Source organism: Parus major, chromosome 1A (genome assembly GCF_001522545.3).
Source record: "Parus major isolate Abel chromosome 1A, Parus_major1.1, whole genome shotgun sequence".
Taxonomy (NCBI): domain Eukaryota; kingdom Metazoa; phylum Chordata; class Aves; order Passeriformes; family Paridae; genus Parus; species Parus major.
Window position 1 is genome coordinate 67,905,417 of NC_031773.1, and position 15,891 is coordinate 67,921,307.

Sequence of the window (15,891 nt, forward strand, 5' to 3'; positions counted from 1 at the left end):
AGAGGATGTCTCCCAAAAATGCATTAAGCTCCGAAATGTCTGGTCGGAATGCATGCGTTCATCAGTGCGCCGCTGTACGGTGATGTGGATGGTCTGTGTGCTTCAGAACAAATTGGTTTTCAAGGCACTTAAATATGTTTGCATATTCTTCTTTTTTAATATTTCCAATGGGAGTTCAAATGAATCATCACACTTTAATCAGCAGCTGTCAAAATTGCTGAGTTGCCTCAAATGTTAGTGAAATTCTGTATCAAGCTGAAATCAAGGCAGAAGCTGCTGCTTTCTGAAATTCTTATTGTCTTGTCTTTGCAGTCACAACAGTGTTACACCAGACAGAAAGGTCATGTGCTCTGTCACTTTACCTTCTAATCTGAGTACCATTGTGTTTTCAAAAAAGAAAGAGTAAAGTGTGAGCTTTTTGAAGCTTTAACAGTGGTGCTCGCCAATGACCTACCCAAGGGATTTTTAATTAAGCTGTGATCCTCCCTTTAACTCTGTTCACTGAGAACCATCAGCAGAGGTAGACTGACTAATGTGGCAGTACAATAACTAGATCAAGCAAATTTTAGGGTGATCTGACATAACATTCTGTTCTTGAAGTTGACTGTCCATGGAGGAGATCTCTTTCCAGAAGTGGAAGACACATGTTTACATCAGTCCCTTAAGGCTTTACATACATGTACATGAGAAAAGAGGCTTTTTCTTCACTGTAGTTTACTCAGTGCAGTTGTCAAGTGTTTTTTGACACTCTTAAAACTCTTTGAGAGAAAGCCTTTCTAGGCTACAATATATCCAATTGGTGTATTTGGTAAGGTCCTAAATCAAATTTCAGTAGTGTTAAAAAGACAGTCTTAAAACACTAGTTCCACTGACAGAAAAGAAGAGGAAATACCCTTCTATTTCTATAAGCATAGCTTTTCCCCTTTTGGATGGCTTCTGGTGGTGCAATATTCTACATTAGTCTATAATAATTTCTTAGTTTACACTGCTGTAACTGTTATGTAGACAAGCCTTTATCCTCTTTAAATAAAATCAAGGGGACCCCTATCAAGATGAAACCTCTGTATGGTGGGCACTCACTGATTTATCTAAATCCATTTGGCTAAATTTATTGAGAAATGGAAATTACTGAGAATAAAACCTGGTTTGATCTTTGGGAAGAGGTTTCATATAGCAGTGGAAGGCAGGGGTGGGATATCATATAAAATCACAGCTTTGCAGCTGGCTTAAATGCTTCTTCACTCCTGATTTGATCCTGAAATTGTTGCTCACTGCACTGTGAACACCTTTGCCTACAGAAGCTTGACTTTTGACACAGCCATGGCAAAGACAGAACACCTCCCTTCTGAGATTTTTGGAAGAGAAAATGGTCATTCCTGCCCCTGTATCGTCTCTCAGCATGTAAATAAGATCTGTTGCTGTTTTTCCTTCCTTCAGAGGGCCTACACAGAGGAGGAGCTGAACGCCAAGCTGACGCGGCGAGTACAGAAAGCTGCCCGCAGACAAGCCAAGCAAGAGGAGCTAAAGAGGTTACACAGAGCTCAGGTAGTGTCTCACACAGCTAGCTCTCATGGCACACAGCTAGCTCTGTGTGAAAGCACCCTCATCCTGACATTCCTGTGACTGTATCAGAACAGAATCCTCTCTTTCTACATGGGTGCTCCCTCTTTCAAGTTTCATGCCATGCCACAGAGAAGTGAAGGGTGGCTGAAACCTATCACGAGAGTTTTACAGTGAGAAAAATCATGCCCATAACTCCTTTCTAGCTGGAGATGGATGAACCATCATGCACTGAATGGAACAGTGATACTCAGATAATGCCTGATGGAGCTGCTCCTGTCATTGCTTTGCTAGGTTATGCTGCTGGGTGATGTGTTATCAAATTACTCTTTAATTACCTTTAATTACAGACTGTGAGTCTGCTGTAAAACTGTTAACATCATGTATGAGTGATGGGATTTGTCAAGGCAGGGGCTCAGCTGACTGGGTAGCATCACCTTTCAGTTCATTGTTCAGAAAGGTGATAGGAGTTGTAGCAAATAAATGAATATCAAGATGTTTGCAAATTTAAGAGTTGAGATACAACAGGGTTATATCTCAACCCTGTGGGATACACACACTGGAATCTGTGATGCTTGCTGTTGAAACAGGGTGTTGTTGAATACAAAGTCTTGTTTTTGAAAAGGCAAATCTGACAGAAGTCTCTTAGTGATGGATGTGTGCTGCGGACAGAGCAAGAGAATTGCTTTGGTGAGGCTCAGCTCCATTCTTCTCTGAACAGATTATCCAGAGGCAGTTGGAACAAGTGGAAGAGAAGCAGAGGCAACTCGAGGAGAGAGGAGTTGCTGTGGAGAAGGCCCTTCGAGGAGAAGCAGGTATCCATCACAACTTGGTTTGCTTTTCCATGTTTTCTTACCAAGTGCTTGTGCAGTAATCCGTAGCTGTTTGGATTTTAGAGGCAATTGGACCATTAGAGCCTAGAGACTGAGCCCAGTGTGAACCCATTCTCCCTTTTCCACTATCTTTTTGAGGCCTTGCTTTTCCTATTTTTCTTCTAATTCTGGGACTTCCCTGTTGGCAGAGACTTGGTTAATTTACCTTTGCCTGAGGTGTAGGAGATAATTCTCCAGCTACTACTAATGGCTGACTGTTTCTGAGTATTACTGGATGCAGGGGTTTCCCAGCTGCCACTCACACCAAGCTGTCACAGTAAGACAACCCTGTTTGTATATTAAGGAAATAATTGTGAAACTGTGTGTGCTTTCTCTCTATTGTGTTGGATTATCAAGGTAGTGTCCTTACAAGGGACCATCACAGAACATCTTCCTCACTGCACAGCCCAGCACACCGGCTACTTCTGACAAAGTTGTGCAGAGCAGAAATGCACACGTGTACTGAAAGGTATCCATGTCAAGCTGTTAAAACAAATGCTGTGTGTACTTGAAATAAAATTAAATGAGTATCATCTGATCTGGCAAGCATATGAGTGGAGGAGTATCTGGTTCAGATAATGCTGATAGTACTATAATGATTTGGAAAACAAAATCCTCAATTTGCAAGGAGTCAAATATCCAACAGGCAAATGCAGTGTTTGTATACCAGTCAAGGCCAGGATTATGTACCTGATCACAAGGGTCAGAGTTCAGAAATGGCAACAGTGGAACAGATGTTTGAAAAATGTTTGCTTGTTGCTTGAAGAGCCACATCTATGCCTCTGAAGATGGAGTTTGATTAAGCAGTGAGGGTGCACCAGAGAAAAAGTCTGTTGTGGACTTCCTGCCAGCTTTTCCTGTGGATTCAGCCAGGATTAGATATGTCTGGTGTGCCAGAGGAGCAAGGCTGAGTGCTCACCAAAGCAAATAGGTACTACAAGTGTGAAGAAGAGTCTTGAGGACTTCAGTATGTTTATGATCAGGCTTTTTTCATTTGTGGGATCAAAAAAATAGGCTTGTGCAAACGCCTGTCTTTGTGGACCTGCCTCCTTCCTTAATGCTGTGTGTTCCTGTGTAGCCCCACTCTGTTCTCTGGCCTGCCAGTTAGTGCATTTACTAAAGCCACCCCCATTGTTTCTAATGGTTCTTTTAATTTTGTTTCTTTCCATCTGCAAGTCAAATAATCTTGATTATTGAGCTGCTGAATGACTTTTCATGTAAGACATGCCAGCATAAATGGGAAATCTTAGCAGCTGAGGGAATATTATTCATGGTAGAGTTTTCTCACTGAAGCATCATAGAATGCCTAAAACACGTTCAGAGAGGACACAATATGACCAAGAGTAAGAGTTACAATTTTATATGCAGAGTAAATCTTTGGATAAACAGCTTCTTACTCCCAGCTCTCCCAAATGGAAGCAGTCATAGATGAGCTTGTGTATTTGTGAATTTCCTAGAACTGTGAAATTGTGGATCCTGCTTTGCAAAAGGGGTCTCTTTGCTTCAGGAAGTCTCTAGGGTATGCTTTGCTCTTGCAAAATATTTCTATCAACAGGTTGAATGTTATGTTTGCAGAAGCTTAATTCTGACATAAAGAATTCACCATCCTAAATTCTTTCCCTTATTTCAGGGGATTAGCCAGAAACACATTCTGTCGGGGTGGGGAAAAAAAAGCATGTTCTAATCTGTGTTGGCTGAAACACAAGATTATAAATCAATTCCATGCTTCACCTCTCTAGGTCCTCTTGCATGGCCACAGAATCATTTAGGTCAGAAAAGACCTCTGAGATCATGAGTCCAACAATTAACCCAGCACTGCCAAGCCCACCATTAAACCATGTCCCTAAAATGCCACATCCACATGCCTTTTAAATACCTCCAGGATGGGGCCTCCAGGGCTTGACAAACCTTTCCATGAAGAAATGTTCCCTAATACCCAAACTAAACCTCCCCTGGCACAACTTGAGGCCACTTCCTCTTGTATTGTTTGTTACCTGGGAGAAGAGACCAACCCCCACCTGGCTACAGCCTCCTTTCAGAAGGTTGTAGAGAGCAGTGAGGTTTCCCCTCAGCTTCTTTTCCAGATATTTTACCTGTGTTTGCAATAAAAATAACTGAATTCCTTCTTTTTGAGAATTCACATTCCATAAAGTTAATTTCTGCCTGCAATATCCAATAATTATTCAAGAGGGAAGTATCATTTTTCTGTCATCTGCATTTTGACCTAACAGCAACCACTACATTCAGCAAGGACTGCTGTGTAAAGGTGTGGAGTCGTGCTCTTGTTTCTGATCAGTCCCTCCCCTAATAAAACCATGAAAACAGAAGTTCCAAAAGGGAAAGGCAGAGTGTAAAAAAAGAAATCTCTTTATAGGGTTGTGCAAGGAGAAAAAATGGGGGAGCTGGGGAGGTGTGTGCTGTGCACTTACTTTGTCCACATGAATAGAGAAGGATTGCAGTACAGCATGGAAATAATGGCTCTTCCATAGGCAGCAGCCAGTGTTAACTGTTCTGGGACAATGTATTAGGCTCTGTAATGAGTGGCATTTTCAGGTTCCTTCCCTGCAGGGAAAGAAAAAAAATCACTTACTGATCAGCATTTAAATATCAAGTTTTGGGTAATGTTAACAGTAGTTTCTTACTACTTAAAAATTCAGACAGAAGAAACAGAATTCTGCAACTTGCATTGATTCTTTTCTTTTTCTGTTATAGAAAAAGACAGACAAGACCATCTGAACTATTTCTAGGTAGTTTATCATCTTCTAGCATATTGCTTCTTAGTCATCTTCCTGTCTGTAAAGAACTGCATTTTTTTCTTTTGTAGAGGTCTTCCACTAACTTTAATTCCTCAAATCTCTCACAGCTGGGCCACTTTCCATTTTTAGAAAAAAGTATTTTTCAGTTTAGATTGGTAAGAATGAAAACCAGTTCTATAGATCAAAATTTATTTACTTAGAATAGTTTTGTTTATACTTTCTACCCATTTTGCATCATCCTTAATATGTTATTGGCAAGTAACTTATGCTGAGAAGATTGTTAATAATAAATTCTTCACAGTGATGACCTGCTGTTTTCCTGAGAGGTTACAGCTTTAGATCCTAGCAATAGATACAGGCAGCTCAATATTCATTCCAGAGATTTCACACATTATCTGCTATTTATCAAGGTGGAATATTTATGGGGTGATACTTGCTCTTTAACTAATCAAACTCAGAAACATTTTGGAGGTCACCATCAATTTTAATTCTGACAAAATAATAGTACTTTCTTGGCTATCTCCATTTTTTTAATTTTTTTTTTTAATTAGCTCAGCCTCAGGCATTGCACAGTTGGTCTTTTATTCTTTCAGAAGCTGAATGCTTAATCTAACATTTAGTTTCTGATTCAGAAAAATCTCACAGCCTGTGATTACTTAATTGTCTTAATGTGTTCTCTGTGATTTATCTTTGAAAAATCTCAGCCTTTGATAGTTGCATTCATAACAAGAATGAATGATTAGGAAGGTAAGCTTTATTTCAAGTGGCAGTGTGAACTGTTTCAGGGGCAAGTCTGTCATACACAGATGGTCTGAGCTACTGTATCCCTTGTTTTCCTTCCCTCCCTGCTCCCTCCCTAATGCATCACAGTATTTCATTACAGTGGAAAAGTAGGATCTTAATGAAGAATTTCCTCAGTTTTCTCTGCTGTCCCAAGAGACACCTTGAATGAGTTAATTAACGTAATACAATATTACTAATGCAACAGTACTTTGTATTATAGTGCATTCGCCTGTTTGGACATGCTAATGACTTGGATTTCCTCTGTGAATTTTTCTTCTTTTTCAATTATTAACTTAAAAATATGTCAAATCAGAAATTTCCAGAACCTTCCTTTTATTCCCTCTAGCATAAACCTTGGTAGTCATTTTTAAGAGCTTGGAAAACATCTACTGTCAGATCAATACTGAGAAGTTTAAGAGCCACCTCTTTACATCAAATGAATCATATGCAGTGAGAAATATTGCTCTCAGTACTTCCATCTGTCTCCTCCCTACAAAATGCTCCACAGTGCTACACTCATGGTGCACCTGTCTCTAGCAGCTGTGGAAATGCACATCTCTGTCCTGAAAAGTGCAGAGACTGCATCAGCAGGATGCAAATCAATTTAATCAACTGATCAAATCAATCAATCAGACAATCCCACTTTCCAATGCCGGAGTGTTTGCCATTGTGTCAGTGCTCAGTGCCTCCCACCTGTGTGCCATTCACCATCCTCCACTCACTCACCTCCAAGAAATCAACCCTTACACCTTTCCTGCAGCTGTCCTGAGAAATTACACTGTTTCCTTCTGACATTGCTCAGTTCCAAAGCAACAGGATTAATTCTGCTTTTCTCAGCAAGAACAGGAGAGACATCAGTGACAGGTACTGCTGCAAACACAGATAGGTGAAGTGTCTCTGTAAACTTCTTGATTTTTTTCCCCCTTGGAAGTCCTTGCCTGCCTGCTGGAAATTCTCTCTTCATCTTCCCAATATATATGTTTGTGATATATTTGTGTATGTATAAATACAGAGAAAGAGAGATGTGTAGTGTTTGTATATATAGATGTGTGTGTGCCCACGTGTATAGCTGCCTGTCTCTTATTTACCCTTTTTTTGTTTCTATGTCTTTCTCATATATTGCTTTGATTGTGTGGGGCTAGGGTGGGTATCTGACTCAATAACTCTGTCTTCACCAATTCCTTGTTGTAGACTATTGGGGAGAGTCTTATTACAGTGACCTCATCGACTTGCATCTGGGTGGTATGTATGGCTGAACCTCCTGCTGACACTAACCCTGCTGACACTCCTCCCCACCCTCCCTTCACCTACTTCTCCCATCCTTGCCTCACAAACAAGAAGAAACAGCCCTTGCACATGACTGATGATAGCAGAACCCCTTTTCCAGCTCAGGAACAGGAGATCCTGGCATGTTCCACAAACCATGTGTAAGGCTCCCTCTTCTATTTTTCACAGTGCTGATTTTTTTTTTTCTAAATTTGCTTTCTGTTTTCACTCCAGCCACCTTCCCTGCTAGCAGTGGAAGGTTGTTCTGGTTTTTTTGCTTCTCCTTTGAAAAGTCCAGCTCCATCACTGAAGTTTTCTTAAGGAAAGTATTTTAAGGGGGACAGCTGGAGCAAACAGCGCAGTCAAGGATTAGTCATGCTATTGCCTCCATCTTGCCCTTCTGAGGCTTGTTTTTTCCTTCCAAAAAAGCCAGAGTGTGTTGTTGATCTAACAAAACAAAAATGCTCCCTCAAGGGACTTTGAAAACACTTGCAGATGACAGATTTGTCTTCTTTCTTGTTATGTCTTACTATAAGGTTAGAAAAGAATCTGCTGTTAAGAGTTCAAGTTGTTTTTGCTGGAATCCAGTTTCCATCGTTATACAGCTATTAAGCTTCTTGCTATGCTATTGCTTTAGTACCCCATTTAGTGCTAAACACACATTAGAGTGTTTGTTTCTCATTTTCACTGAAGAATCTGGTCATCACTCTGCACCATGGTTCTGCCCTTGCTTTAATTAATGTTACTTCCTGAGTCCCTTAGTAGGCGATTAACTTTTGGGTTGCAAATGACATTTGATTAGCATTTGCCAGTCTTGAAAATTAAAATTTCCTTTGCTAGTTTAACCACCCAAAATCTGTTCTCATGAAGTGAACACGTCTGTCTGCCAGCAGATCCAAGAGGAAGTGAACTCTGCTCAGTTGCCTTATTATCTGAGGGTCTCATTTAGTTTATCTTTCAGAGTAGAAAGTTAATTGATCTAAGCTGTGTTTTTTTGAGGGACTGCGTTGCAGACCAGATCTGCAGAGGGAAAGATCCACACGCTCTAGGCCTGATCCAAGACATCCCTGGAAGTCTTCCCTGATTTCATTGTGTTCTGAGTTTGCTCCTTGAAAGATCCACTTTTTTCTACTGCTCCAGGGAGGCTGTCCCACATAGTGTCTACCTGTACCTGTCTGTTGTGAATTACTCACAGCACAATAGACTTTTATCCAAGAACATCCACCTGAGTTCAGAATATCCACCCAAGTGCAAGTTTCAAAATGGAAGACTTTCCTCCTCAGTAGATCTGATTTGCTGCCCTGTGCTAATTTTGATGTGATAGTCCTCTGCTAGCCCTGTGCTTCATTCACTGTTCAGTCCCTCTGGCATTCTTTCCTGGGCTGTCTCCTGCAGAGGGACTTTGAAAATCTCTTCCTGGTTTTATCCAACCAGGGCTGGCCCATACACTCACATGTGCATAGAGTAGGAGCTGTAAAAGGGTTGATGCTGAATTACACTTAACAGACCCTTATCCCTGTTTAATGCTATCTCCACTACACCTCTCCCTCCTCCTGCCTCTGCTCCTAATGCCTCTTTAGAGACAGAGATCCCATCAAAATCACTAATAGTGGCTTGAAGAAAAGCAAAATCATCTTCACTTAAAGGGACACTGTCACTTTAAAAAAATGTGCTGTGCTGCAGAAAATCTTAATTGGAAATGGAATATTTATCTCTTTGTGTGTTCACTTTTCCATTTCTCTGAGCTCAGTCATCTCAGAGTGATCATTTCTGAACAGGCTGCTTTTATTTATATGGTGACTCAGTCACTTGGACTTCCAACAGTCAGAGGCAATAGTCATGGTTATTTTAAAAACTGTTGATACATCTTAAAACTCTATCAAATTTCTGCTCATCTCAAAACTACTGTTTTCAAAACAAACTTTAAAGAAACTATAATGGGCAGTATCCCTTTAAATGCAGTGAGCCAGTATAGCCTGGAGTATGCAGCTTTGTAGTATTATTTTGTTGCCTCTGTAATTTGCTTTATATTTGCTTTTGGGGCTGCCAGAACACTTTTGCCACAAGAGATACGTTACTCTGGTGATACTTGTCAGCTCAAGTGGCAGATACAGAGCTCAGCTTGAAGATTAACATGTCTGTGCAGGATGCTGCATCTGGGTGGAGTGCCATTAAAATCGCTGGAGGCCCTGCTGAGCACTGCAGCCAGCTTGGATGCTGCACAGTTAATTGCAACATCTATCAGCAGCCCATGTCTCTGAGGCATGGGCATGACTCTAGTAATATGCTGTCATAGAATATTAACAAAAATTGCAAAGCACTTTGCAAAGTTATCTGTAAACTGGTAATGTTTAGTTGTTAGAGACTGCACAACAACTTCTGCAAGGGGAGTAGTAATTTCTGACATCCTGGTCAACTTTCAATGTGTAGGATTACAGATTGCTATCTTAACTAGCTCCCTTGCTCTGCTCAGATGTCATAATCCTCTCTTCCTGTTCTGAAATGTTTTGTACCGTTGCTGTAACGCAGATGTTTCATTTCACGCTGCAGATGGTCACATTTCAATTCTGAGTAATTATTCCTGTGTGTATATTGTATGCATGGTGTGGCTAAAAGAACATTAGAAAAGTCAACTGAAATTGAGACTTGATACTATATTGATATATCAACAGATTTATAACCTTCAGATCCACCACAGAGAGCTGTCTCATGTCCTTATGGAATAATTGGTAACAACACTAGATTGTCATCTTCTGGGTAGATCCTTATGGAGAGGAAATAGGACACAATCAGTGGATTTTATAGATGTTTGTCGGCAGCTGTGGAATAGTGAGACTTGAAAATATGGATTCTGAGCCAGACAGTGGAAGGATGCACTGTTCTGGTGGATATATACTCTTTGTCCTTCCTTTTGTTCCCTCTTTTGAGACAGTCCTTGTCCTGATCCTCTTATTTCATCCAGAGCTCCTTATCCCACTTCCATACTCGTTCTCAGGCATTTAATTTTAATCCTGCCTTCTTGACAAAGAAATCCTAGCATTCCACCCTTCAGACCTCCTATTTCTCTCCCCTAGCTATTCCTGGTCTCCTCTTCCCACTGACACAGTCTCCACAGTCTAAATCCCAGCCTTTGGACTTCTTCCAGAATTTCTGGGCTCTGTTTCCTCTTCTGCCCAGCATTACTTGTCTGTAAATTTTAGGTCCTGCCTTCATCTCAAATCTGCCTTCTCCTTTTATCCCTTACCCTTTTTCTCCATCTCCTTTGTCTATTCTCCATTAGTCACCTTGCCTCCTTAGTCCTAACCTCAATTCCTCCTAACCCACTTGTCTGCTTCTGAGAAGTACCTCCATGGTTTCCTCTGTGTTCAAGTGAGCAGCTTCCTTTTCCTTGCAGCCAGCAGGGAATCATTAAATAAACAGCCAGAGTTTGGCTGGAGTATGCCAAGAGAGGCAAGAAGGATGTAGGGGAGGGAGCTGGTACGTTTGATAGTGTTGATTTCAGACACGTGTTCTCCCTTCTTGACAAGAGCCTTACAAACATCAGGTAAACAGGGAAGTGCAATTGTTTTGGTTTTTGAAATCTTTGTACTCTGTTTAAAGCACACTCTACAACAGCTTTACCTTTTTTTAAACTTATTTAAAACATTTGAGTTTACTATGTCCTTTCAAGTCTTGCAGGTCTAATTCTGCAAGGCTGGAGTCTGATATATTCAAGTGGGGATCAGTCCTATTTCTTGTGATTGGCAAGCACAGCTCTTCTGAAAGAGGAGTGGAGTTGTAAGATAAACATTGTTTACAGTCTGCAGCTGGTTTTGACGCTGAAGTGAATTGGTAACTTGTTTTCTTTGTTGTAAGTTTGGAGTAGGAAAGAGCACTTGATAAGCAGAACTTGTTAAGTACCAGTACTTGTTAGGCAATTGCCATTTACCTGCTTCTTTCTGCACACAAAAACAAGTCTTGGGAAACGGGGTCAGTGCAGGGCTGTATTCATTCTGAGTGCATTCTGAAGTGCCTCAAGGTCTAGCAGAAGCAGAAGACTTCTGTGGAATCATTTGTGTGTGTTCTGCTCCAACCATTGCTTGCCTTATTTTTTTTCCTTCCCTTCCCTGCCTTTCCCCCACCCTGTTCTGCTGGATAAATAAAAATGGTTTGGTTTGCATGACAATTTAGTGCTCTGTGAGTTTTCCCCAGGTTTTTTTCTAGTTACTGTACTGTAGAGGATATCAAGTTTGACCCAGATGTAATAAACTGTGATGTGCTTGCGGGACATATATCAAAATCCTTGCTCTCAACCTGCAGTTCTGTGGATGATGTTCTCCAAGAGTTGCCTTTCTGTATCCTTGGTTTTTAACAATGCTGCTGTTGAACAACTTCACCAAATTGTAAAGTTGGAATGCTTTATTTTTCAGTACTTATGTTTCTGACCATAACCTGATTTTTTAAGTGTGGAAAAATTTACTGTGACCAGTGCTGTTCGACTTAATGATCTCTTTTGAACTGATCCATATTTTAAGCACTGATTTGAAATCAGAGCTTTTAGTATTCCTGATAAATAAGGGATGAAATCTGTTAGTAGAATAAATTTCCAAAGTGTCATGCTTTCAGCTTGTGAGGGCAAGTGCCACAGAACTGAGATTTTCATCAGAGCTGAATTTCCTGTCCAGTGTTGCTGTTTCCCAAACCACCATGATTAGTCAACAATATAGAAATCAAAGCTTTTGGATGCAAAGCTTGCCAAGGATGTGACTCCCCCTTGGTCTGTGGTGTATCTGTTCCAGGAAATTTAACTTGCAATGACTCCCCTCATCTCAGAAATCATCACAGCTCTCATATCAAAGAACAGGGGCAAATAGTGAAAGGGATTGGTGTGAGCTGTAGCTTGGTGATAATGGGATCTGCCACCCCAAACTTTGTGCTGAGCTTTCTTCATCCTGATGGATCATTTTGACCACTGTGCTTCTGATTGTGAAGAAGTGTTATGGAGCTAGAGAGGAAAAGGACAAAACCAGTCTGAAGAATTGCTCTTTAATCAGCAGCTAAATAAAGATAAGAAAAGAATGCAACAGTCCAATGTAGCTTCTGTAACAGAGAACAGTGTACAGTGAAAATGAAGGTATATTTTCATAGTTGCTATACAATTTCTGGTCCTTGTTTTGAAGAGACTTTGAAGCAATGGTATTTATTCTTGACCTGGCTCTTGGTTTCCACCACTGTAGCAAAGTCTGCAACCTCTCAAGAGTGCTGTGACAAACAAGGTCATTCTTGTGGCTTTTTTACACAGAAGCAAGGTAATTCCAGTCACTTTATTGATGGGACATGTCTGGTGTGCGAGGCAGAGCTTCTGCCTCTCAGGAATGTTCAGTGTGATCAGGAACTGGGGCACATTTCTTTCCTAAATAAGCTGCCTCCAAACCATGCTCTGGCTTGCCAGCAGCTTGGACTGCTGAGCTCTGCTGCCAAAGCTTTACATAAAAGAAGAGCTGACTTGTGGCACTGAAAGGGAGCAACTCCTGACTAACACACTCTGTTGGCAGCTTTATCCCTCTGCAAAAAAAAACATTGTAATTTTCTGTCCAGAGGATATGGCCTCACCTTAGACTGTTGCTGGCAGCACAGGAGGAACCTAAGAAGGGATTGGCCACAGAAATGGTTCTTCTCTTGCCCTTCAGCTCCTTCCAAACTGCTTCAGCTGGTGTTGCTGCTGCCAGCAGCACTCTTTCCATGTGGGTGAAGACCTGTGTCAGTATATTTTTGGTGGTGAAGGAGACTTAAACAGAAAGGGGGGGTGATGATCCTATTTAATGAGACTAGGAGGTGGTGATTTCTCTTCTCTAAACAATGCAGTAATAATAATAATAATTATATTTACTGTAGGATTAGTAATGGCTTTTGGAACAATAAGCCATGAAATAAGCTTTAGAGAGCCATGGGAAGTAAGTTTTCAGTTGCAGTTTGTTCTTGCTGTTAAAGAGCTCCAATACATAAGGAAATACATATATAAGGCTTTCTAAAGCCTTGCTGATCATCCTACTTTGGATAGAAATAGTTTTCAAAGTAATTGCAATGATCATAACCTGTATTCACCGATGTAATTAACTGCAATTTACATCTGAAATAGCTATAAAGGATCTTAATTGCAAAGGTTATGTTTATTATCTTACTGAAAAAACATATTGACTTTTCTAGTAGCAGGACTAGTGTAGATATCATGGACTTTGTCACTTGATTCAAGGACAAATTTTCTTTAGACAAGAGTAGGAAGATAACTAGGAGCAAGGGAGGAAAATACAGTTGTGGGGAGTGAGATCTGTCAGTTGCTGTGAGATCCCTGGGGCTTTTTACTGGAGACCAAAGATGGGATCCTCTCCTACTTGCTTACTGATGACAAAAGCTAGTAGTTTGTGGCCATTTTACAATGAGATGAAAGACACTTTTACATACTGGGTATTTATTTTCAGCTCAGATATGGAAAACTGGAAGTTCCTCACCATGTCTCTGTGCCCATGGCTTGAAATGTATCAAACCCCCCAGTTCTGAATGAAATCTCAAACCCTGAAAGAGGTGGATTTTTCCATACAGTTAAATCTCAATCTTCCTGGCCACTCTCAAAATAGTGGTTAAACTAAGAGTATTAAAGCTTTTAGCTTAAAGAATTATTTTTGAATAAGATAAGATGGGAAATAAAAAATGTTTAACAAGTATCATGCACTAAATGCTCTGCTTTGTGTGGAAGCATATTCTTCACTGTACTTTTGTGGTTTGGGGTTTTTCTTGTTTGTTTTTGCTTTTGTAACCTGATCTGTGAAATGGCAGTTGTAGGAAAAAAAGCCTTAGTGTTTTTCTATTTTAAATGAAAAAGTTGGAACATTCAGAACAGCTATAATTAATGTTCTGGTATTTTCTCAACTACTGTTGGTACGATGCTTCATTTGTAATTGTCCTATGGCCAGCTGTGGCACCTCTCCTGATGTTGCCCCTTCCTGCTTCCAGTACAGAGGTTTCTTCTTCTGAGAAAGCCGTGCTGCTCAGTCATGGCCTTTGAAGCTGGTGTGCTCTCCCTCTTGCTCCAGTGTGTCCTCCATGTGCTGGTCTAGTTCTGTGATGGTCCCTTCTAAAGCCTTCCCAGTTCACTGGTACTCGAATTTTGTAGAGCTTTCTCTGAACCACAAACATCAAACTCTGCTGACTTCTCCAAAACGAGTGTTGTTCTTGCCATACTGTTGTTGTGGAGTTGATGCCTTTTCCCAACACAGAAATGCCTCCTCTCTATAAATGCTGTTGTGCCCTGAGCCCAGTAAGTGTTCCATTCTGAGTTTCTGAGTTCATCATCTCCCTGGTGCATGTTCTCCTGTAACTATTAGTGATATTGGTAACTGCCTGCTGTTTATCTCTGCAATGTTAACTACAGCTGAAAAACAAATTCTTGGTGTTAAAACAACTGAACCTTTTGAGAGATGAGAAATTTTTGTCCTTCACTGTCTGATGGAAAAGATGATAAAGATCAAGTAAGATACCGATACTAACAGGACTCGTAAGCTTTAAAATGCTTTGTGGAATGAGAATGCCAAGGGAGAGCTTTAAATTTACTGGTTTAACTCTGAAAAGTCCTCAGCTGGTCACTGCCCCTGCAGACCCTGATGTGAATCATTTTATCCATGTAAAAGCCTTTTCCCACAACAATCCAGTGGGGGTACATGGGTACTCATCATGCTTGACACAGCAGATCCTGGCAGGCTGGTTCCATGGTGATCAGATTTTCCCTGTGATGTTCCCTGTCTGAAGACATTCTATTCCATTACAAAGGACACTTTTACCATCAGTGGATGCTGCCACGGTGATAAGAGCATGGTCCTGATAGAGCTTAAGGTAGGGTGGCTGCTTACAGCTGGTGTCTTCTGCATGCAGGCGAGACTTACTGTAACCCTGCTTGAAATCTGACATTTGTCAGCAGAAGTTAATATATATTTCTACTCGTCCTGACATCTGGATCACAAACCTTTCAGTTAAATACCTTGCACCTGAAAACTGTGCATCAGGAAAAGTGCAGTAACAGTAACCTCCTGCCTGGTGTTTGTATACAGCTCAGTAAGAGTTCACCAGTACCTCAGTCTACCTCTTACCTGTTATCTGTGCTTATTAGGGACATTATTCATCTGTAGACTGTATCCCTTGTTTCTGCTTCTCCATTTCTTGTATTTTTTCTTTTCTTTTCTTCTTGTGTTTCCTTTCTTTCTCACTCTTATGCTTTTTGTCCTTTGCTTGTCTTTTATTTCACCCCTTTCCTCCTCTTCCGTTCCACTTCCAACTTCCTCTTCCTCTCCTGCCTCTTCCTCTTCCTCGTTTGGTCCTATTGAAGTTGAGCCCAATGCCGGGACACCACGTCGTAGACCTCTCTCCTTCTGCCCTTGCTGTGCCCATGAAGGTAACGTAACCTCACACTCCCCATGTCCTCCCTGCCCACAGCTGGGTTGTCATAGCAGCACTAGTCAGCTAGTGGCCACAAGGCCCCCAGCCCTTTATCTTGCTGTGTCCCCACACCAACCTTGTCTGTAGCTACCTGGTAACCAGCTCCTCTGAGCCTGTGGCAAGCTGTTAAAGGTACAGTATCCCTTTTGCTAGTCCCAGCTGTGCAAGAGAAGGTGCAGTGACTGGGA

At 41.0% G+C, this 15,891-nt stretch overlaps 1 protein-coding gene across 17 annotated transcripts in view; it reads left to right on the top strand.

Moving 5' to 3' along the window:
- The window catches only part of MICAL3 (microtubule associated monooxygenase, calponin and LIM domain containing 3), a 170,329-nt gene that overhangs the window by 146,275 nt on the left and 8,163 nt on the right, over positions 1–15,891 (top strand). For 12 of the 17 annotated variants that reach the window (XM_019006602.2, XM_019006607.2, XM_019006600.2 and 9 more), the window contains 3 exons: positions 1,438–1,545; positions 2,282–2,375; positions 15,594–15,659. In XM_019006602.2, the coding sequence (XP_018862147.1) occupies positions 1,438–1,545; positions 2,282–2,375; positions 15,594–15,659 (268 nt within the window). Of the gene's footprint in view, positions 1–1,437; positions 1,546–2,281; positions 2,376–7,162; positions 7,214–15,593; positions 15,660–15,891 lie in introns of all 17 variants that reach the window. The other 5 variants (XM_019006606.2, XM_019006609.2, XM_015627258.3 and 2 more) reach the window with 3 other exon arrangements.